The 21,210-nt window shown below is 45.2% G+C and overlaps 2 protein-coding genes across 3 annotated transcripts in view; one reads left to right on the plus strand and one right to left on the minus strand.

Moving 5' to 3' along the window:
- The window catches only part of ATP6V1A (ATPase H+ transporting V1 subunit A), a 29,175-nt gene extending 19,605 nt beyond the window's left edge, over positions 1–9,570 (plus strand). The window contains exons 9-15 of one of the 2 annotated variants that reach the window (XM_027730332.2): positions 21–143; positions 233–347; positions 1,451–1,514; positions 2,293–2,496; positions 3,886–3,980; positions 5,165–5,336; positions 7,271–7,647. In XM_027730332.2, the coding sequence (XP_027586133.1) occupies positions 21–143; positions 233–347; positions 1,451–1,514; positions 2,293–2,496; positions 3,886–3,980; positions 5,165–5,336; positions 7,271–7,363 (866 nt within the window). In that variant the 3' untranslated portion in view covers positions 7,364–7,647. Of the gene's footprint in view, positions 1–20; positions 144–232; positions 348–1,450; positions 1,515–2,292; positions 2,497–3,885; positions 3,981–5,164; positions 5,337–7,270 lie in introns of both variants that reach the window. The other variant, XM_027730331.2, reaches the window with a different exon arrangement.
- A 971-nt stretch (positions 9,571–10,541) lies between these two features.
- Positions 10,542–14,488, minus strand: DUSP12 (dual specificity phosphatase 12). The gene is made up of 6 exons (XM_027730333.2): positions 14,162–14,488; positions 13,967–14,080; positions 13,769–13,887; positions 12,727–12,823; positions 11,774–11,960; positions 10,542–11,246 (listed from the first exon to the last, which is right to left on the minus strand). The coding sequence occupies exons 1-6, from the start codon at positions 14,443–14,445 to the stop codon at positions 11,085–11,087; spliced, it is 963 nt and encodes a 320-aa protein (XP_027586134.1). The 5' UTR covers positions 14,446–14,488; the 3' UTR covers positions 10,542–11,084.
- Positions 14,489–21,210: the final 6,722 nt, after the last annotated feature.

Consider the following 21,210-nt stretch of genomic DNA (forward strand, 5'->3'; position numbering starts at 1 on the left):
CGCTGTTGTCTTTGTTACAGGAATCACCCTGTCTGAGTATTTCCGGGATATGGGCTACCATGTCAGTATGATGGCAGACTCCACTTCCCGATGGGCTGAGGCCCTCAGAGAAATTTCAGGGCGATTGGCGGAAATGCCAGCTGGTGAGTAGTCTTTCCTCAGTCTAGTCTTGTAAATGCAATCCTTTAAACTCTGAGCCCTTAACTCAATTCCTGTGTGTTGGTGTTTGCAGACAGTGGTTATCCAGCCTACCTTGGTGCCCGTCTAGCCTCTTTCTATGAGCGAGCTGGCAGAGTGAAGTGTCTGGGAAATCCTGAAAGGGAAGGCAGCGTCAGCATTGTTGGAGCGTGAGTGTTGCACTGCTTTGCCTTTGTGTTGGCAGCAGTTTGTGTTTCTGTATGTCAGAGTACCTGTTTTTCAGACAGAAAGGTCTTGTTCTGTGCAGCTGCAGAACTTGAAAATATGGGAATGAGTAGGTACATACTTAGTCTCTCTTCACCCAGAACTGGTGGTAAATTGTGGGGAGGTGGCAGAAGGAATGAATGTGGACAGGTAGTTCTTTGTGGTGTGCAATCACAGTCACTTGAAGCAATTGGAGCAAATGGCTCAGGGAAGAATGTCATTAGAGCTGTCTGAAAAGAATGTCAAACCATGCTCAGAGCAGGAAAGAAGGGGCAGTTAGAGCAGCAGTGTGTGCACTTGGGGGCATAATGAATTGTGGTTCTCTTGCTCAAACAGAGTAGAATTACGTGGAGCAGCATATTTCAGGCTGTGATGGGCTGTGAAAAGCATTTGGTCCCCGGGCATTCTCCTAGGTGATACTGGTTTGTATATCATTCCATGGGCAAAGTGAATTTCCCACGTTTTCAGAAGGGCCTCTGGAAGAACACCTGGAGTCCATTCTTTGCTCTGCTTAGTTCTGCTGTCCACAACATATGTTACCCAGGGGCATTGTGCTTTTGAGACTGGAAGATGGTTTTTTTACATTTCTGGGAAGGCATATATTGGAATGTAAAACACCCATGAAGTTGAGGTAGTTATTGTATAGGTGAATATCTGAAATAATTTCAGACTGGGATATTGTTTTCTGTAAAATAATCACTGCACTGTGTTTCATGATATTCTATCAGCACACTTGCTGAATCTGTTCTAATTGAGACAGGTTTGATAATCCAAGCTGGAGTTACTACCTGGAGATAAAGTGACTGAAATCACCTTTATACTGTCAATCAGTCACTGATGTAACTATATTTCATGGTATGCTTGATATTACACCTGTGTGGGTATGCATCAAACACTTTCTGCAAACACATTACAATCTGTTACTTACTTGAAATTCTGTTGACTTTTCTGGTTTCTCTGATCACTGAGCTGTGCAGTCATGTGTTCAGGACTTCACTTTGAACTGTGAAGAGAAACTGATAACTTTTCCTTATCTCTTCCTGCTCAGTGTCTCACCCCCAGGAGGTGACTTCTCTGATCCTGTCACATCTGCTACACTGGGTATCGTTCAGGTACGTTCCAGAACGTTGCAGCTGTTCTGTCCGCTTTGTTAGAGTCAAAATGGTTGTGCTTCAGGACATTTGTGCCAGTGGCTGGGGTGAGAGAGCTTTGATTTGACACAGGCGCAGCTTTGTAGGGTGCTTTGGAAAACGTTCTAACGGGTGACCTTATGAGATGGTTTCTGAACTGATGTGTTTGAGATCCCTTTGGAAGAGGGAGCGAAGGTAGCAATTCATTCCAATGCCGACTGCTGAGGAATATCTGTGTGCTTCCTGATTGCTGCCCACTGAGCTGCACTTCGGATGTGTCTCTCAGCTGAGAAGGAAAGCAAGCCATTCTTAATACAGGTGCACTGAAACCACAAAATGTCCTCAGAGAAGCTGATGGGGAGATGAATGTCTTGCAACTATTTTGTCCTTGCAAAATAGGACTGCTTGCAGTCCTATTTTGGGAAAATCAGTTACATTTAATAGGTCTCCACTTTAATTACATGCCATCATCGACAGTGTTTTTTATATGGTTGACTACTCCCTCACGAGCAGTCTCGAGTAAGTCTGAACTCAGCTTAAAAGGTGCACCATTTTTTGAGAAGAGTATTTGAAAGTCACTGCTATAGTTAAATTAACATAAGGCAGGTTTGCTTTTTCTCTCTTGGGCTTTCATTTGTGATAGCTTTTGCCATGTTGTGTTTGCTCAGACTTGCTTTCTGTATTTTTTTTTAAATTGCCTTTAATTACTTTGGTTCACTTTTGATTTGGAACACTGATTGATCTTTCTGGCTTCTGACAGGTTTTCTGGGGCCTGGATAAGAAGCTGGCACAACGCAAGCACTTCCCGTCCGTCAACTGGCTGATCAGTTACAGCAAATACACACGTGCCCTGGACGAGTACTACGACAAGCATTTCACAGAGTTTGTCCCTCTCAGGACAAAGGCCAAAGAGATCCTACAGGAGGAAGAGGACCTTGCAGAGATTGTGCAGCTTGTGGGGAAGGTGAGTAAGCAGCTGTGAGGAAATGTGGTGTCCATGAGCCATCCTCCATTTTCTTACGGCTAGCACAGGCTTTTGACCATGTCTTAGACCAGGCCCTACGGATACTGCATAGTGCGAAAAAGCCACTGGGAGATTGTCACTCTCCTGCCTCAAACTGTGTTTTATTCCAGCTTTATTACATGTTGTTTGTCTTTTAATGGCAAATACTTTTTTGAGATTTGCTAAACCTTGGCTTGATGCTACTTTACTTTCATAAATTCTCACGTAAATTCACTTGCTTCAGTGTTCTAGTGTAGCTGAAATGCTCTCTCTGTTCACAGATATTCTGGCCCAACCAAGATGAGGCCTTTCACCCAATCTTGCCTAGTAGAGTTCTCTTCTCTAAATGTGTCTTTGAAGAAAAGGAAATGGGGTCACAGGGCCTTCTGCAGTTTTCTATTTACAGAACCATGTTCCAAAAGACCGGTTTACAGAGCAGGGTAGAATTGGTTCCTTGGTGTGGAAGGGATATTGATAAGCCAATCTTGTGACTAGGCATTTATTCCCATGATAGAAGTGTTGGAACTGGTGATCCTCAGAGATGTTATCTTTGACAGTTTCTTTTGGTCTAGGCTTGGCTAAAAACTGCAACAAACCTTTAGAAAGGGGGAATTGTGGAAAAACAGTTAGATACTTTTTTTCTTTTTTTTAATCTCAGAATTCTGTTAGTCTCCTTGTGAAATAAGGTCTAAACTTCTTGTCTAGAAAGCAAGCTGGGGTACTTAAAACTCAATTGGCCCAGTTTAGCTGAAGGACAATGAAGGTGGAGAAGCATGGCCTGTGGTGCCAAGAGCAACAGTGTGCAGCAGGGTTGTGGCTGTCCTGTGTTGTATGACAGGCATTGTCATCAACTCCTTTTCTTTCCTTGAATGCCAGACAGGAAAAGACCATTGGTGACTGTGCAGGCTAGTACAAATTCTTAATATTACTTCTTGACCTAGCATGCTGAGATCTAGTTTTTTTTCCACAGGGATTGAGGAAGGTAAGAATGAATTTATCTCTTTACATAGGAAGGTGATGTTTCAACATATCTCATAGCAAAGCCATGTGAACCTTCTGTGTCTGGTGGCTTTTCCATTATCTTAAAGGAAGCTTTCTTTCCATTGTTTCTCATCAGGTAGAATTAAAGCAGAATTACTGAATGTTTGGCCCAGCTTAATTTCACCAATCAGTTAAATCGGCTGTTCTATAGCAGGGAATGAGAAATACCCAAAAGACATAGTTTTGCTTGATGCCTTCTTAAGAGGGTGCAAAGGACATGAGTACTGAAAGATAGCTCTTCTTGGCCAGGACATACTGTGTCTTCATGGACTTTGAGTACTAAACTGACTGTTTACCTTACTTTTCTAGGCTTCCTTGGCAGAAACGGATAAAATTACCTTGGAGGTTGCCAAGCTGATAAAAGATGACTTTTTGCAACAGAATGGTTATACGCCTTATGACAGGTAAGATCTGACTGGGCACTCTGCCCTCTTAGTCCTGTGCAGTCTGGACTTAGACAGTTATTTTACTTGCAAACTGACCAGTGCTGAAATGAATGTTACTCTCTGTAAAGAAATGGAAGAACTGTGCTTAGGCAGGCCATCCAACTATGCATTCACATTGTCTTGCCCAAGGCATGCAGACCTCTACTGAATGCAGTACACGTCATTTGGGGTTCTCATCTATTGTTCAGTTAGCCAATGTTTCTGCAATGTCTCTCTTCTGAGGAGGAGAGGACTGCTTTATTTTCAAAGACAACATCCAAAGTTGTCCTGTTTGTTCCATCAGTGCACATAGGGGACTGTAAGAGTCTGCTTTCAGTTACTATTGCATAATTCTTGAGTAAGTTTGAGCTATCAAAAGAAACTTATCTTTTTCCGTAGTGCAGTGCTTATTATCCCAGTCTGCTTTGCTTCTTTCCATGCTATCCTTGTGTTTTCACAGCCTGGCAAGGAGATTTTTCTACTTCATCTCACTCCCCAGCCCAGGTAGATCGGGAAGTCCTGAGTACTTCATCACTAAGAATGTAGACATACATCATTTTGTAGTGGTGTGTGCCTTTGATCAGGTTACTAGGGCAGGTGTGCGTGTATGCAATAGGGAAGTACAGGAAGTAGCACATAAATAATAATGAGGTGCCTTTCATGGCAATCATCTACCCATTAAAAACAGAGCTTTTTGCATGTGAAGTGCTTGTTATAGAAACACTCCCTTTCCTGTGAGCAAAGAAACCTGCAGAGCTGTCAGGTTATCTTAGGCTGTTAGGAAGAAGCCTGCTCCCTTGATGGACAAAACTGGAAGGAGGAATTCCAATGGCTGCTCAGTTGTTTTCCTTTACTTGTTAGCATTGGCACAGTTTGAAATGTGAGACTTCAAGAGCAGTGGTTCCTGCTTTCTCCTGTTCTGCCCAGTGTTTGGGTGCTACTTCAGAAACTTCACTTCAGGATGATTGGCCTTGGCCTGTGATTCCCCTGTTTAAAAATGTGGGACCTATCTGAGGCAGCTCCTCTCCTTTGACACTATATATTAAAAATACCAGGAGTAAAGCAGGCTAGTACTCTTGCTGTCAGGTGAGAATCCAGAGGAGCAAAGGCTAGTCCTGTTAACTGTTTGAAGATGCCTGATGGGTCCTCTTCTTTTCCATCAGGTTCTGCCCCTTCTATAAAACAGTGGGAATGCTTTCCAATATGATTGCATTTTATGACATGGCACGCCGTGCTGTAGAAACCACAGCTCAGAGTGACAATAAGATCACGTGGTCCATCATCCGAGAGAACATGAGCGAAATCCTCTACAGACTTACCTCCATGAAGTTCAAGGTATGTTTGTAAGGAAGTGGGCTGCTCTGCTTTCTGGGAGCTTCCAGGGCCTCTGAAAGGCTGTGATTCAATGGTGATGGTCCAAGACCTTAGATAAAGGTCTGTGAACAGAGACTCTTTGCCATCATTTGAATACACTAAAGAGTTGTTTGTGGGTACAGGAACAGTTGCTACAGAAATCTGGTCCGGTGGTGCTGCCTGCACAGCCTTGGCAACCCCACCTTCAGCAGCCACTTTTATGTTACATATAGTCAAGGTAACAGTACAAGCGCCTTTCCTGTTTACTTGGGTTCTTTTTTGATAAAATTCTGTAAAAATATATAACACGTTCTAAGGAGACTATTATCAGATAAAAGCAACCTGAATTTTAAATCCAGGAATGTGCTAAAAAGTGAATGATAGAAATGTTGAACAAGCTATTTTAAATGGAAGTTAAGGAAAGAAATGCTAGTCTCCTGCAATAATACATGATGTGCCCTGTGTTTGGCTTCAGGACTGAAGGCAGGCAACTAGGAGGAGAGAAAGGGAGGAGTAACTTCAACATGGGCTAAAGAGAAAACAAGTGGATTGGAGCACCTGCTCTGGGTAACTTCAGTAGCGCATTGTTTTAGGGTACAGCTTTCCTAAAACTCTTCCAGAGCATGCTGGTGTAGCAATTACTGGTAGGACAGTAGTAACCTGTGATATTGGCTGATGTCAAAGTAGCTAAGGAATATCGTCTATGAAATATAATGCTTACTCTGTTATAACTTGCATAAGTCAATATTGCAAATCTTTCAAGAACAAGTACCTTAGGATAAAATTGTTTAGAATTAAGAGTTCTGGCACGCCAGTCTTCCTGCGGGGTACTGGCTTGTTTCTGCAGTAGGCAGATCCCTGGAATATATTCTCAAAGCATCAAGAACATAACAAGATACACTTGGGGACATGAGCTTCTTTGAGAGCTGGTTAAGTAGAGACAGGGGAATTAAAACACTCTACAACCCTGGCCACCAGCAGCCATCTGGCACATAGCAGAGTGCTGGGCAGCATGGCTGAGAAAGTGACCCAGAGGGTGAATATATGATAAGTGGAGCTTACCCTTTAATAGTTATGAAAGGAAAATTATATTCCCTGGGTAAGTCTAAAAGGTATGAGAGTTTAGATGTTCTGTATCTGGCAGTCTGGGTACTTTAGAGAGACAGTTTAAGAAGTAGTGCATCCACACATGTAAGTCCTCTGTGTTTCCCAAGAGATGCACTGGCCCAGAGGAACTTATCACTTGAGAGGGTAATGGTGAAGACATTGAACAGATTTCAAAACCTGGCAGTTAATGCTTCTTGCAGACAAAACTTTGCAGCCTCAGAGCAAAGCTGATTGTTGCATTTTTTGCCTTTGTCTTTCATGAAAAGTATTCTGAGAAAATGAAGCTGTAAAAAGATAGTTTTGAGCTTCTTATGATTACATGATAGATTTTAATTTTGAACCAAGCAACCTCTGAGTGATGGCAGAGTAACTCTTGCACTTATTGGGGATGCACCAGTAAGAAAGTACAGCAGAGCATTTGAGTCACAAAGATCCTCACTGCATTTGGTGTGGGGATAGGAGCTGGTATTAATCATGGCAGCTCTTGAATCACACAGCATTAACAAAGACCCTCAGTATTGTCGATTCCCCTCCAAATCAGTTGCTTTTCAATACAGTAACCACTGCTCACAAAAAAAAATTCTCTGTCCAGTATCCATTCTGTCTGCTCACTGAATGTGGGAAGAGAATGAGATTTAAACCTTGCTGGCTTGTGAGACAGATGGGAGGAAGACAGAGCTACAATGCTTGCTCTGCAGTTAGCAAGTGTTAATCCCAAGGTTGAGAGGTTACAGCACTGGCAAAGCGGGGTTGTCTTAAGTACACAAGGCTTTTCCTGACTGATCTGTTTATTTGCTGTGTTCTTTCAGGACCCTGTCAAAGACGGTGAAACAAAAATCAAGGCGGACTATGCTCAGCTGTTTGAGGATATGCAGAATGCATTTCGCAGTCTGGAAGACTAGACTCGACCTCTGTGACCACTCCACTTTGTCCTCTCAGTTCCTCATCTCAGCTCCTCTGCTTCCCTACCTTACAAGAATGATGCAACAGTACTTGAGTTGATAAATTACCCTATGTTTTCCCTGTTCATACTCAGAGAGTGTCTTTACAAAACATTCCTCTTAGTTTGTATTTGGCATTGCTTTGTGTGTCTGAAATGGTGAGTGATGTGTGAATGAGCCTGGTTGAGTGAGGAAATGCTGTTGTACACTTCTAGGGTGGGAAAAATTTAACCTTTCCTCTCCCAGCTCTCTTGGTAACCAGTCTTTCATCTTGGGATGGAACCAGTTGAGCTGTACTGGCAGAGGAGATGTAGGTCTTCATGCAGCCATGCGGTACATTGCGAGCTGGCAGTGGTAAGGGCATTTACACCTGACACTTTGCTAAGTGACTATCGGACGTAGAACTCCCTGTTTTCAAACAGAATTTTTGACCATACTCTGATGACATGTTGATCAACCAAAAATTCTTCACTACTCTTAACTTCTCTCAGTTGAGTCTGTTGGTATTGAAATGTGGTGGTAGTTGTGGTTCTCCCCAAGACGGGATTAACTAGAAGATGAGCACATACAAGTGACCAGTATAATTTTGTGCACTGGAGAAATACGATTTTATCTTCCTACTTAGTGCAGATAGTACTGTTGGACTCAGAATCAGCTAAAATCAAAGCCATAGGTGCTTAGCTTCCAGCAGGATTTTCCCTTCTTGGCTCCCACTCACCCCATAAAACTTCGTGACACTCAGCTGCTGTAGTTTGTGAAGCTTGTGACTGCTGCCATGTACTGCAGGACGTAGATGGCAAGTCACGGTGATGCCACATGTGTGGACCAGAACGCAGTCCTTCCTTGGTGGTGCTCTGTCTGCCAGTGCAGCTGCCCCCCAGTGCAATGCCTGGGTCATGCCAAGGAAAGGAAAGCGCGTGTTTAGCCTTCCTCCTCCACCTGTGCTCACAAGGCCTGATGGGTGGTGGCACAGAAGGTCCCCAGTTCCTGTGAAAGAGGAATGTATGATGCTAAACTGGGGATGGGGGATGAACAGGGGAAGGTTGACGAGTACAAAATGTATTTACTCCTGCTTTGCTGATTACGATGCAAGAGAAACCAGTGACTCTGGTCTTCTGCTCTGTGCTCTGGAAGCACTGTCAAGCAGCTGAAAACTGCTGTCTCTTGAGCTTGTTTATTGGCAAAATTAGAATGAGGTGAGGAATGAGCAGAGGCAGCCTTTCTGTCAAAGTCCCCGAGCCCAGCACTCATCCCATTGCTGCAGAGCGAGAGAGAGAAATGCTGGCATCCTCTCCAGTCTCTCCCTCTTGCTCGCATCAGGTGGCATCCAGTGCTACTTGGCTGTGCAGCACCCTGTGCCCAGTTGGGTTCCAGCTGCCATCTGCTGCTTTGTTACAGTCCCGAGACAGTACCTGTTGTTGGTGACACTGTGCCTCCGTACGCGTTCAATTCTGCACTGAAATATTTCCACCGGCCGCCAGCTTTGAACAGTAGTGACGCAAAGGGATCTTGTGCTATGGACCAAATGCTGCCACTTCCATTATGGTATCAACCCACTGTTTGTCAGGGGAGAGCCCAGCTGAAACTTAAAGGGATTAACTGGTTTTGGTTCTCCCAAAAGAAACTGCTCCTCCAGCTGATGTTCTGGTAGTGAACGCTTAAGTTTACAGCTCACTAAACTTTTGATGTATGCTGCTTATTTTATCAATGAGCATGTGTGAATGAATGGTCACCATCCAAGCCCTTGCTGGGCTCCTCATCATTTGTACCCTTCACCACTGTACAATGTAGCATTTCATGCTAGAAACCAGATGTTCTTATCTCTTTAAATAGAAGATGTTATAAACTTTACAGAAGATGTCTGAGATAATGCAGTTCTAATATTTATTGTGCTGTACCTGGCCCTGAAGTGTGACCAGTTCAAACAGTTTCATATATATTTTTGTCTTTTTTGTTTTGTGTCTGTTTTCAGTGTTGAGATTCTGATGTTCACTGTGTCCTGCAAGTCTTCCCTCCACAGCTGTGGGAGGAATTACAAGATGGGCAGAACCCCACCACCTACTTTATCTTGTATATTTCATAATGTATGTTGCTGGAAATTGTGTAAAAAAAAAAAAATAAATTTAAAAAAATTGTTGAAGTCAATGAAAATAAAATTGATTTAAAATAGGTCTTATTTGTCCTGTTTTCTTATGTCAAACCAAACCTGTGCCACAGTGGTGTATGTAGCAGACCATCAGGAAAGCTCACAGCTTGCTTAAAAAAATTACTTCATCAGTTTAGGGATTTCTTTAAACCTTTAAGCAGCAGTGGGGCAGGGATGCTTTACTTCAGTTCTCCCATTCCAGTACAGCTTGCAGAATCACAGAAGTATTAGGGTGGGAAGGGACCTCTGGAGATCTAGTCCAACCCCCCTGCCGAGGCAGGGTGACCTGGAGCAGGTGACACAGAAACTCATCCAGGTAGGTTTTGAATGTCTCAAGAGAGGGAGCCTCCACAGCCTCCCTGGGCAGCCCATTCCAGTGCTCTGCCACCCTTCATGTGGCAATTTCTTACTTATATTGAGATGGAACTTCTTGTGTTTTAGTTTATGGCCATTGTTCCTCATCCTGTCACTGGAAACCACTGAGAAGAGACTGGCACTGTCTTCTTGGCACCACCACCGAGATATTTATATGCAGCGATGAGATTCCCTCTCAGTCTTCTCTAAACAGGCCCAGCTCCTGCAGTCTCTCCTCATAAGACAAATGCTCCAAACCTGTAATCATCTTTACGGCCCTCCACTGGACCCTCTCCAGTAGCTCCTTGTCTTTATTGTACTGAGGAGCCCAGAACTGGACACAGTACTCCAGATGTGGCCTCACTAGGGGCAAGTAGAGGGGGAGGATCACCTCTCTTGACCTGCTGGCCACACTCTTCCTGATACACCCCAGGACACTATTTGCCCTCCTCACCACAAGGGCACACTGCTGGCTCATGGTCAACTTGTCATACACCAAGACTCCCAGGTCCTTCTCAGCTGAGCTGCTCTCTAGCAAGATAGCCCCCAGCCTGTACTGGTACTTGGGGTTATTCCTCCAGGAATCTCCTTGGACATTACATGAAAGAGTTATAATGCAGTAAGTACTCTTGGGGGAGATATTTTTAGGATTACTTTTATTAAAAAAATGTGTAACTGTAAGCTTGCCTTTTGCTGCTAGTACCTGCCATGCACGCTAATGCAACAATTGCAATTGAACCACTTTATGGTACTTTGCTAAGCCTTAAAATCTTTCCCTGCTGTATACCTCATGCTGTGGAATATACCCCCTAAAATATCAGCTGTGTGTTTCAGATAAACCAATTGGAACTTTGGGATCAGAAGACGAGCAGCACTGCCCCCCCCAGCAACTGCTTTTAAATAAGGAGTTGAGGCCTTCCGTAAACAGCAACAGATAAATTAAGAATACACTAAAAGCATCACATTTGGGCATTTTTGTACATTGACCACTATGTAACACCTCTTTGAAGAAAGCGTTCTGACATTTTATGTAATATATTAAGAGATACAGCAAGCTGAAGGTGTTCAAGTAATTCTACCACCTCACAAAGGGGTAGAAGTCACAAGCTCATTCCTGGCAACCACAGACTAGCCAGTAGTTCTCTGTGGATATTAAGAAATCCATCAAGTGAAGTGATGAGTTCAGGTTTTGGCAGTTTGGAAGTTACCAACTGGCAGCGTCCTCACTTCATCCACTCGGCTTTTGTGGATCTGGAAGGCTGGTGTCACCCAGCGGCCACAGGAACACTGCTCACCCCTCCAGCTGAAGGAGCCCAGCTTCGATGCGCATTTGGGACACAGAAGCTGCAAGAAGAACACAGGACTCGGTCTAAGGCACGTGAGATGTAGATCTCGTTAAAAACAGACCAAAAAGGTAGACTGGGATGGCTGTACTGCTGTTTAGCCCCGAGGTGTAGCAGGCAGCTGTGCTGGCAGAAGGGATGGTGTGGAAATGCAGCTGCTGGGACCTGGTGTGGTTCCAGGACAGTTTTACCAGGGTCGAGAAAGACTCAGTCAGCCTGAGACCACAATGGGTTTTTTAAGTCCCACAAATGTTTCTCATACTAAAACAAACAGCAGATAAACCCTGTCCAATACCCTGGTGTTCTCAGCCCAACCCAAGCAACAGCTCATTTCCTTGTAAAAGGGTATTTTACATTTAAGAATCTGTCCATAAGCTGCAAAGTTCATGCCAGAAAGGCTGGGAGACCCAGGTCCCTGGGCCGGGGGGGGGGGGTGGGGGGGTGTTTCCTTTCAGGGATCAGACAGAGTTTGTTTTGCCTTTGAAAAAAAACAACAAACAAACCAAAAAAATAAAGCGCATGCTCCACCTGTCCTTCCATTACTCCAAGCAATGCTGGCTCCATCCACTGCACAGGTTCAATGAAGTAAGAGGTGCACTTTTCATGGCCATTGCCACAAAGCCGTGCAGAGTCTGTTATCCTCTTGTGGGCAAAGGCTGTTGGTCCGCTTCCCTCCATGTGGGACAAAATGCTGGAACTACGGAACAGAGCACGTCTGCCGTCCATGACACAGGGGGGGAAAAAGAAACAAAATAAATGTCACTTTTTAAAATGGGGAAATCTACAGACAATAGAAAACAGGGATATGGACCTCCTGACAGTAAGTACACAGGAGTACAAATCCGACATTTTTAAAAATTAGTGTAGAAGGCTTGCAGGCACTGACTCCATTCAAGGTTGCTGCTTAACAAATCTAGGATTTGTGTAGGCCGGGACTCTGTCCCAGAGCTGTATGCTGTCTTTTATATTTTTAAACAATTCCTGTCTAGTAAAACCTAAAATCTACAGTCATACGCTTGAATAAACCTACACCCAGACCATAGCAGGGTTATTCAATTTCCCTTTAAGCAATCCATAAAAAGTAGTTAAAATTCACCGAATCCCCAAATCTACCAGAAGTTTCTTCTGGAGAAACTGACAGTCAAAACTCAAACTCTTAAGTTAAGGTTTAGGAGCAAAGACTCCATAAAGCTAAGTGGAATCATGTTTGCCTACAGAACATGGCAGGTGAGACTGCACCAGTGCTGCATCACAAGTTGCAAAAATGTTTGCATTTTGTACTTTGATTTGATTTCTTTTTGGCACACACAGTATGGAAACTTAGGCAACAGCTCATCCTTGACTTTACAATAATGACATGCCCATTGATCCACATGGGCTCTTCTTCTCTTGAGTGGATTCCACAATGACATTTTAAGGAGGAATACAAAGTATTTTTATATATATATATATATGAATACGTATTTATATATAGAAAGTACCTGCATTTCCTGCACCTGTAGAGAACTTCTGTGTTTGGAGTTTGACATATACTGGTTGGATCAACAGCAAAGACTTCTCGGGGTAAGTCTTGAGGTTCTGCAGAGGGGTCAGTAACAAGTCGTGGATCAGACCAAATCAGCCACACTGCATTCCTGGGAACAAGACAGGACTGCGCCTCTGCCCCAGCCCCAGCATGCAGGACCCACCTTCTTCTCTTTCATTTTCCTCTCACCCATTCCAGTAGATTAAGCTAAAAATGAAAGAGCCTCATCCCACCACACCTAAGACTGGGATTTGCTTAACGCAAGAAACTGATATCTAGACTATGGCCTTAACAATGGTAAAATAGCTGTAATTTGCTTTATTTTATTACTTAAACAGAAAGTAAAGGCAGAGGAGGTGTTGGAACAGTTCTGCCAATGTTTAAGTGCACGCTATACAGAAAGTCAGCTTACAAATGGGAACTGCTAAAGACAATGACACTTAAAAGGTGACAGCACTGTCATGCTGAGTATGCAACACCAAGACCTTGCAAGAAAAGCTACAGATTATTATTTTATTATAAAATTACACATATGCACACACATTTATTACAGTTACCCTCCAGCAAATTGAAGTATAAAAGTTGACTTCAGATTTCAACTTCATCTCAAGTTTTGTGTGTTATTTTTAATTTTTTAATCTCATTGACTTCTTTCCTGAGGATGTTGTTTGCTTTGCCAGAGACACAAAAATCACGAAATGTATCAAACTGACCTTTAACATTTTTGCACTTTGCTAAAAAGCACAGCACCTTACGGATCTTATTTCTCAGGCATCTCTCAAAGGCACATTTTTTTCTCCACTGATGAGCTGGGGCTCTCTAGGGTCAGCACGACGTAAATGCTTGCCTGGCCAACTCCTGGCTCGGCTGCTTTGAGGGCAAAACTCGAAGCCAACCCTCTTTGACACGGCCTTCTGTGTTCATTTCGGGACAGACAGGCCCCACTTCAGACACCGCCCCAGGCTTCGCTCCGCGCACCCGCCGCTGCTCCCACTCACCGGAGAGCCTCTCGCTGAGCATCTCCAGCCGGTACCGCTTGTAGAGGACGCTGCTGCTGTCCACGGCGCAGCCCATGGCCTCGTACAGCTTCAGCTGCCCCTGGAAACCCGGGTTCACCCTGCGGCGGGGGCGAGAGGACAGCGGGGTGAGGGGGCGCCGGGCGGGCGCGGCGCGGGGGGCGCGGGCGGGGCACCCACTCTGCGTCCGGCTTGGCGGCCCTGACGGCGGCGAGCGCCTCCTCCCAGCCGAGCCCCTGCGTCTTCATCAGGTAGGCGGCGACCACGGCCACGCTGCGGCTCACGCCGGCATGGCTGCAAGGCAAGGGCAGGCCGTCAGCAGCGCGGCCCGCGGGGAGCGCTCGGCCCCGCCGCCGCCGCCGCCCCGGAGCTCACCAGCGGACGAGCGCGGCCCCGCCGCCCGCCCGCGCCGCGCCCAGGAACGCGGCGCATTCGTCCAGCCGGCTCAGCAGGTCCGCGCCGGGCTCGTCCCGCGCCCTGACGTGCATGGCCCGCACTCCCGGCACGGCCGGCGGCTCCTCCGCGTCCACCGTCAGCACCGCCACCACCCCCGCCGCCGACAGCGCCTCTGGGCACGAGCACGACTCCGCGCCGCCCACGTAGAGCCCCGGCAGCACCGCCACCATCCCGCCGGGAGCCGCCGCCGCCGCAGCCGCCATGGCTGCGACGGGCGTGAGGGGAAGCGCCGCCCTCGGCGTGGCGCGGCTGCGGCTGCGCTCCCGGCAGCGGGTCAGGGCGCTGCTTTCATTTTTGCCCGCCGGCGTTTAACTGCTGACTTCCATTGTAATCCTTACGCATCCGTGCGTTCCGGTGCAGTTCTCTCCTCCGTCCTTTTCAAAATCAAGGTGTCTCCTACCTCCTCATCTCCTTACAAATGCTCAGAAAACACATATCACGGAGTTCCCACGGAATCATAGAATGGGTCAGGTCATCTGGTGCAACCTCCCTGCTCAAGCAGGGTCATCCAAGAGCACATGGCACAGGATTGCATCCAGATGGTTCTTGAATATCTCCGGTGAGGGAAACTCCACACCCTCTCTGGTCAGTCTGTTCCAGTACATGGTCACCTGCACAGAAAAGAAGTTGTTCCTCATATTCAGGTGGAACTTCCTGTGCATCATTGTCTGCGCATTGCTTCATGTGCTAGAGGCTGGCAGCACTGAGAAGAGCCTGGCTCCATCCTCTTGGCACTTGGCGCGCTCCCCCTCCCTTTTTTTATATCATTAAAGAATCTCCCAGTATGTTGTTATTAAAATTCCATTATTTTTAAATTAATTTTGTGGTTTTGAGGCCTCCATTTGCTACTGTTAGTGTGTTTTCTCTCAATTTTTTTTTTTTTTTTTTTTTTTTTTTTTTTTTTTTTTTTTTTTTTTTTTTTTTTTTTTTTACTTTGGAGGTGAGGTAGAAACAACTCTTCGACACTCTCAGAGTGGTTTTCTGGTAACTGGTTTCTTCCGAGTGGAGTTGATGGGCTGCTCTTTCGAGATGGGTGCCTGGATTTTGCTTCAGTGCAACTTCCAGTAGGGGGCTGAATAGATAAAAGCAGATCAGAGGTGAGCACCACAGGAAAACCCAGTGTCTGAACTTCCGGTTCTCATTTCTGCTATCCTTACTACTCAGAGAAATCTTGTGATGCCAACGGCAAACGTGGTGTGAAAAGGAGCAGTTATCTGGGAAGCTTATGGAAGCCGCACTGGGATCCAGATTTGTGATTGTGAATACTAGCCTGGAGATTAAAACCAAAGAGCAGGGCTGTGAAGAGCCTTCAGTTGCTGATCCCTGGCTGCTTTACAGGATGGTAACTGCCAGCAGGATTTCTCCATCTGAGCTGAGTTTGCCTACAGGAAAACAAGTACACGGAAAGTTTGCTGGGAAATGTATCAGCTTATTGCTAAGGTCTGTTACATGGTCACATTTACCTAAGTGGGAGGGCAGTCAAAAGCTCACAGCATTTGACTTTAACTCTTTCTAGATGGAAGCTTCTCATTCAGGACTCGAACTTCAAGCACCTTTTTTAATGTCACAGGTTTTCCATCCCTGTGAACCTTTTTTGTCACACACCTTATGAACTGGTTATACTTCCCATTGCAGCCTAACTGGAAGCCAGACCAAATAATTCCTCTTTGGCCTTGTTGGAAACATGAATGGTTCTTGCCATTGAAAATCAAATGTCTGGTCCAGCTTGAAAACTGCCTCACTGCTTTGTTTTATAGTAGCCCTCATGCAACAAGTAGGTTTTGAAGTCTTAAACAGGAGCTGTAAATAAATCCAGATTTTTATTCTGATCTCTTACTGTTAACTGAGCTATTACTTGTATACAGCGCTGAAATCCACAGAATCATAGAATATGCTGAGTTGGAAGAGACCCACAAGGATCATCAAAGTCCAACTCCTGTCCCTGCACAGGACAGTCCCAAGAATTACACCATGTGCCTGAGTGCATTGTCCAAACGCTTCTTGAACTCTGTCAGGCTCGGTGCTGTGACCACTTCCCTGAGGAGCCTGTTCCAGTGCCCAACCACCCTCTGGATTAAGAACACAGTGTAGACAATCCAATGCGGCATAGACAAGAGGCACCACATTCTCTGGAAATCTTTGATTCCAAAGTTTGCCACTGAATACGCAGGTGCAGCCACCTTTTTTCTACCCATCATAGGGTCCAGGTCTTGGTCTATGGCAAAAAGAGACAGAGCACTCACTTTTCCTCCTGTAGATAAGGATGCTCTCCCTTAGCTCTTAGCAGGATGCCTGCACAAAGCACTACCACCCAATGCATTGCCAGACTTAGCTTTTCTTTCTTGTCTCCAGAGATCCCAGTTCTTCACTTAGTCCTCAAGCCTTTTTGTCCAAAGAGATCTCATAGCTGCAAGTTTTACCCAGCATAGGCCAGACTTCGCAAGTTTCTGAAGAGAGGCAAAATGTCAGATTTCATTATAAAGGGCTAAGGCTCTCTCCATGTGGGACATGGAACCTTACCCTGTCTCTACTCTATGGGACAGGAGAGTCTGAAAGCCCTAATTACCTGTCACTGGAAGCGTTGTTCCAGCACAGATCTATACAAGATAGCTGTAGGCAGAGCTGTTGCAAAAACATCTGCAAGGGCCTCCTGGATCCTTGCAGGATACTGACTAGCCATGGAGGAGGTGAGAATGGCAGTCCCCTCAGACCTGATAGGGTGAGACTGAAACCTGTTGCGAAGGGAGATTTTTATCCCTTTCCCACAGGAGAGGCAGATGGATCTGGGGGACTGCGGAGCAGCTGTCCTGCTACAGGAGTGATGTGCCACCACAGAGATGCTGTTGGGGGTGCTACCCATGAAGCATCATCAAGGACACCTCCTCACCAGTGCCAGCAGTTGTCAGTCTTGCTGGGAGATGGACAGTGGGACAATGGCTTCCAGAGCTGTAGAGTTTTCATGTACTGCTGGTGGCCCACAGAACAGATTGAGATGGCTCTTTGTAGTTCAAATGGGCCCCAAAGTTTCTGTGAGTGCCAGTCCATAGCACCAAGTTTGCTGCCATCCTGCTTCTCCTCCCATGCTTACCCTAGTACCTGTGTGATTGTGCAGCAGCCCAGCTGGCAAGCTGCCCCAGGCAAAGAGAAATCTCCTCTTTGGATGCATCTGTTCTAAATTGCATAAACCTGACCCAAAGGAAAGGGTCTGACTGTATCTGAGGATGGGGTGTCTCTGTCAGCTCCCATGAAGATTATTTTAAGCTACATAACTGTGCAAAATGTCCCTTTCCAGTTGCTATTGCCATCAGTGAGAAATGAAAGATTTAATGAAAAAGCATTAAAAAATGCAGACAACTTTTCAACAACAGCCCCTATAATCTAGCATGTGAAAAAAACCATAATGAAAAGAAAGACTGGTGGAAATTAAAACCAAATCAAACTGTGTTTGGACCTTTACTTGTGAAAGCAGATAACAATTGCAGCAAAATATCACGGCAAAAAACCAGATTATCCCTCTCTTGAGCAATCTGAAGGAAGTCTGCAGACAAGTGCAAGTTATTGAAGGGGCTATGAGTTTTACTGTGGGATTATATTATCCAGGGACTATATAAGTACTAAGAGGTGGTTAATCATCTTTGTTAGCCTCCAAATCTGTGAATTTGCAGGGACAAACAGTATCATCTGCAACAAAAACCAGGCGGGGCTTGCAGATGCAGAATCCCAAGGGGCTGATACAGTCGTTGTGTGACACTTCTCTGTACCAGTTCCTAAAGCCATGGATGGAGAAGGAATGTGAAAAAGATGCGATTTCAAAGTGATAAGCTATAGTGGGGGAAAGTACAAAGTCCATTGGGCAGAGCCCACAGACCAATCAGTACCCAAGGGCTTCACACTACACAACCTTTGCTGTTTCTCTGTACCCCCCTTTTTTGTGTTTACCACCTGCAGCCTGAGGCGGTGTGTCCTGAATTTGCTCATGACTCCTAAATTGGAGTAAATATTTTTTTCAGTCTGATTAGCAAACCCTTGTTCTCCCCCCGCCTCTGCCTCCCTCCCATCATCTCCTCTACCACCGAAAATTTTGATGGTTTGTTCTCCCCTGGCTGCCAGGAAACCGTGTGACTAATTAAGCAGTTGGGGCGAGCTCAGGTGCAAGGAAAAAACAAGTCAGATGATGGGCTGCTGCCCGCTCGCTCCAGCAAGTGCATTCCATCTCTGCATGTGTCTGCCCTGCTGCTTCATAAGGCAAAAGAAAATGCCAGGCTTCTCTGGGCTGCCCACTCTGCATCCTCACAGCACAACCACATCAGCAAAACCAAGTCTCCTGATGCGGAAGCAAAAGCGTCGGGGTCTGGGGAGAGATGTAACCACCTCTTCCCTCCTTGAAAAATTTGGCCTGTGTACTTCATCACACAGCAGGGTGGCTCTGCTCCTTCAGGTTTTTAGGCAGTTTGGGGAATGTATATCAGAGGATTTGTGAGAAGAGTCTGCAGCCCACAGCCCAAGTTGCCAGAGGTGGCATGCAGCAAAGTAGTGAAAGGGCTAATGGGTGGGGACAACTTCAAAAAGATATATGTGAGAGACAGCAACTCTGGGTCTCTGGGTCCTCCTCGCATGTAAGTGGAGCAGGAATTTGGAGCTCCCACTTTGCATGAGTCCTGCTGGTGAAGGAGCCTGGTGGCATTTCTTGCCTCTTGGAGAAGGAGTGTCTCTCATCTCTTGCTGAGCTCAGAACTGTGTGGAAGCTGGGAAGTCCTACACAGTAGCATCTCATCCCTTGGAGCAGGGAATTCCCAGAAGTCACAGTGCTTCTAGCAGCAAATTTAACCCTCAGATTTTTGAAAGGCTGTTGCTTCCTGCATTAGTACTGTGTGCATCTATACTGGACTCCACATCCATGTATCAGAAGAAAGGATTGCTGCATCTCCCAGCAGGAAACCTCAAAGACAGAGGAAGCTAGCAAAAGAGAAAGGAGCTCACTCATGATTCTCTGCAGGAAGATTTCATCATAACCCCGTGTGGGTGGGATGTTCCTAACCGTCTCCACGCTCTAAGCATCTGCAGACATGCAGTTACTCCACATGTCAGACAAAAAAGAAGAGTTTTCCAACTGCAGATTTGATGCTCAATTACAGAATGGAGCCTGACAGCTACTACTACTGGGTATTAATAACTCTGCTTCACTTTATGGCTTTAACAGCTGTAGCAACCAAGATTTATGATGACACATTATGTTCAGCAATGCATCATGTAAGGAAACTAATCTGACAGTGCCAGGTCACTGAGCTGACTTACAAGCTTTTAAGTGGGCTTCTTCTGCCAGATTTGCTGCCCTATTCACTGGATAAAAATGAACAACTTGCACAGTGTTAATAAAACTCCGTACTTGCCTCTGTTTTGGCAGTTCACAGACTCTTTTCCCCCATCACACTGCCATCCTAGGAGCCAACTGGTCCTTCTTTATTCCCCATCCTCTTTCTGAAAACCCTTTGAAAAAGGTCCAGTGCTGTGTATCCTGAAGAGGCGTACACCACAGGACAGGAGGGGAGGCATGAAGCTGGGAGGAAACACTGGGACTACAGACAGAGATGAGAGATGGAACAGCTATGAGAAAAGGGTGAGATGATAGTTGTATGAGGGCAGAGGGGAGACTGTGGCTGCCACTGCTCCCTGTCTTGTAACACGAATTTATCTATATCCCAGTCACTCTTAGAGAAAGGATAACTTGCAAAGGTTGGGATCATCCATTACTTCTCCCCAGACTTGGAGTTACAACTGACAGAGGGAAAGTCAGTCCTAAATAGAAGTTGGACATTAAGACTGTACATTGGAGCTGGGTCTGGATCTGTGTCAGCCACCTTGGCAGCCACAACACCTGAGCAGTAACCCATGGTTTTTAATCTCTCATCCCAGCAGTGGGCTGTATATTGCCATGTTTTCCATCCTCACAGCACTGTAATCCACTGCACAGACGCAGCTGGATGGATAGCAGAAGGCAGCTTCTCATCAGTTGTAAATGGGCTCATTCTCCCAGGCGTTCATTACTCAAAGATGCATTCCTCATTATTCTGGCAATTTACCCAGGAGTCTGGTCCAGCTGGCTTTAATGGCATTTCCAATTCCTACCCCGTGGACCCTTTCAGTGGGACCCATGAAAAGCAATTAAAAAGAACAAGTGTATGGTCAGGAGGTCTAAGTTTACTGCAGAGAGTGCTGTGCTTCCCCTGACAGATACTCAAGGTCTGCAAGTCGAGGATGCAGAAAACACCTTATGACAGAGTTGAAATACCTCTTCGTGTTCACAAACTTCTTTTTGTGAAACAAGAAATTGTGAACAAATAATGTAAAGTATGAACCTTTGATTAACACTTTAACATCTGTAATAGCAGTATGTGCTGCAGTTTATCTTTGCCTATATTGGTATCTAATTACTTTTTTTCAAAAAGGAATTTAATTGCTGTTTGCCTGTGAGACAACAGAAAATATACTGTTCAAAGTCATCAGTTATTGTCATAAGACAATAATATTTGATGCAGAAATATTGCTGAAGAAATATTCTTAAAAGGTGAGATTATTCACTGTTTTAACCTCCAAGTGAGACATTTCCTTACTGGCAGTTATGCCTGTCTCATTTCTAGTACTACTTCTCTTTGAGTTCCCTACTTCTCTGTCTAATTTTAGAAACACAAAGAAAAAAAATATTGAGAGAGATCTGGATCCTCATATCCAGCTCCATACCATCACAGACACTCATATTACATATTTTCTTTTCTAGCTCTGTCTTGAAACTAGTTTTATTCCACTCCCTTCATCCTGTGATGCTCTGAATTAATGATTATCTCATCCGACAAAAAAGATTATAACTTGCCTTGATTCTTGTGTCAATGTTATACTTCAACTTAAATAGTTCCCTTTGTTTCCTGTTATTTATCCCCATGGTTGGCTATTGCAGAAAAATAAATAATTAA

This window comes from Pipra filicauda, unplaced genomic scaffold (assembly GCF_003945595.2).
Source record: "Pipra filicauda isolate LSUMZ 115617 unplaced genomic scaffold, ASM394559v2 scaffold69_size3009148_pilon, whole genome shotgun sequence".
Taxonomy (NCBI): domain Eukaryota; kingdom Metazoa; phylum Chordata; class Aves; order Passeriformes; family Pipridae; genus Pipra; species Pipra filicauda.

Bases quoted from the DNA above. Each gene is read 5' to 3' on its own strand.
- DUSP12 (XM_027730333.2), bottom strand. From the start codon at position 14,445: ATGGCGGCTGCGGCGGCGGCGGCTCCCGGCGGGATGGTGGCGGTGCTG. The intron at 13,888-13,966 runs GTGGGTGCCCCG...CCCCCGCCGCAG, and splicing joins GCCGCCAAGCCGGACGCAGA to GGTGAACCCGGGTTTCCAGG. The intron at 12,824-13,768 runs GTGAGTGGGAGC...ACCCCTCTGCAG, and splicing joins GCTCAGCGAGAGGCTCTCCG to AACCTCAAGACTTACCCCGA.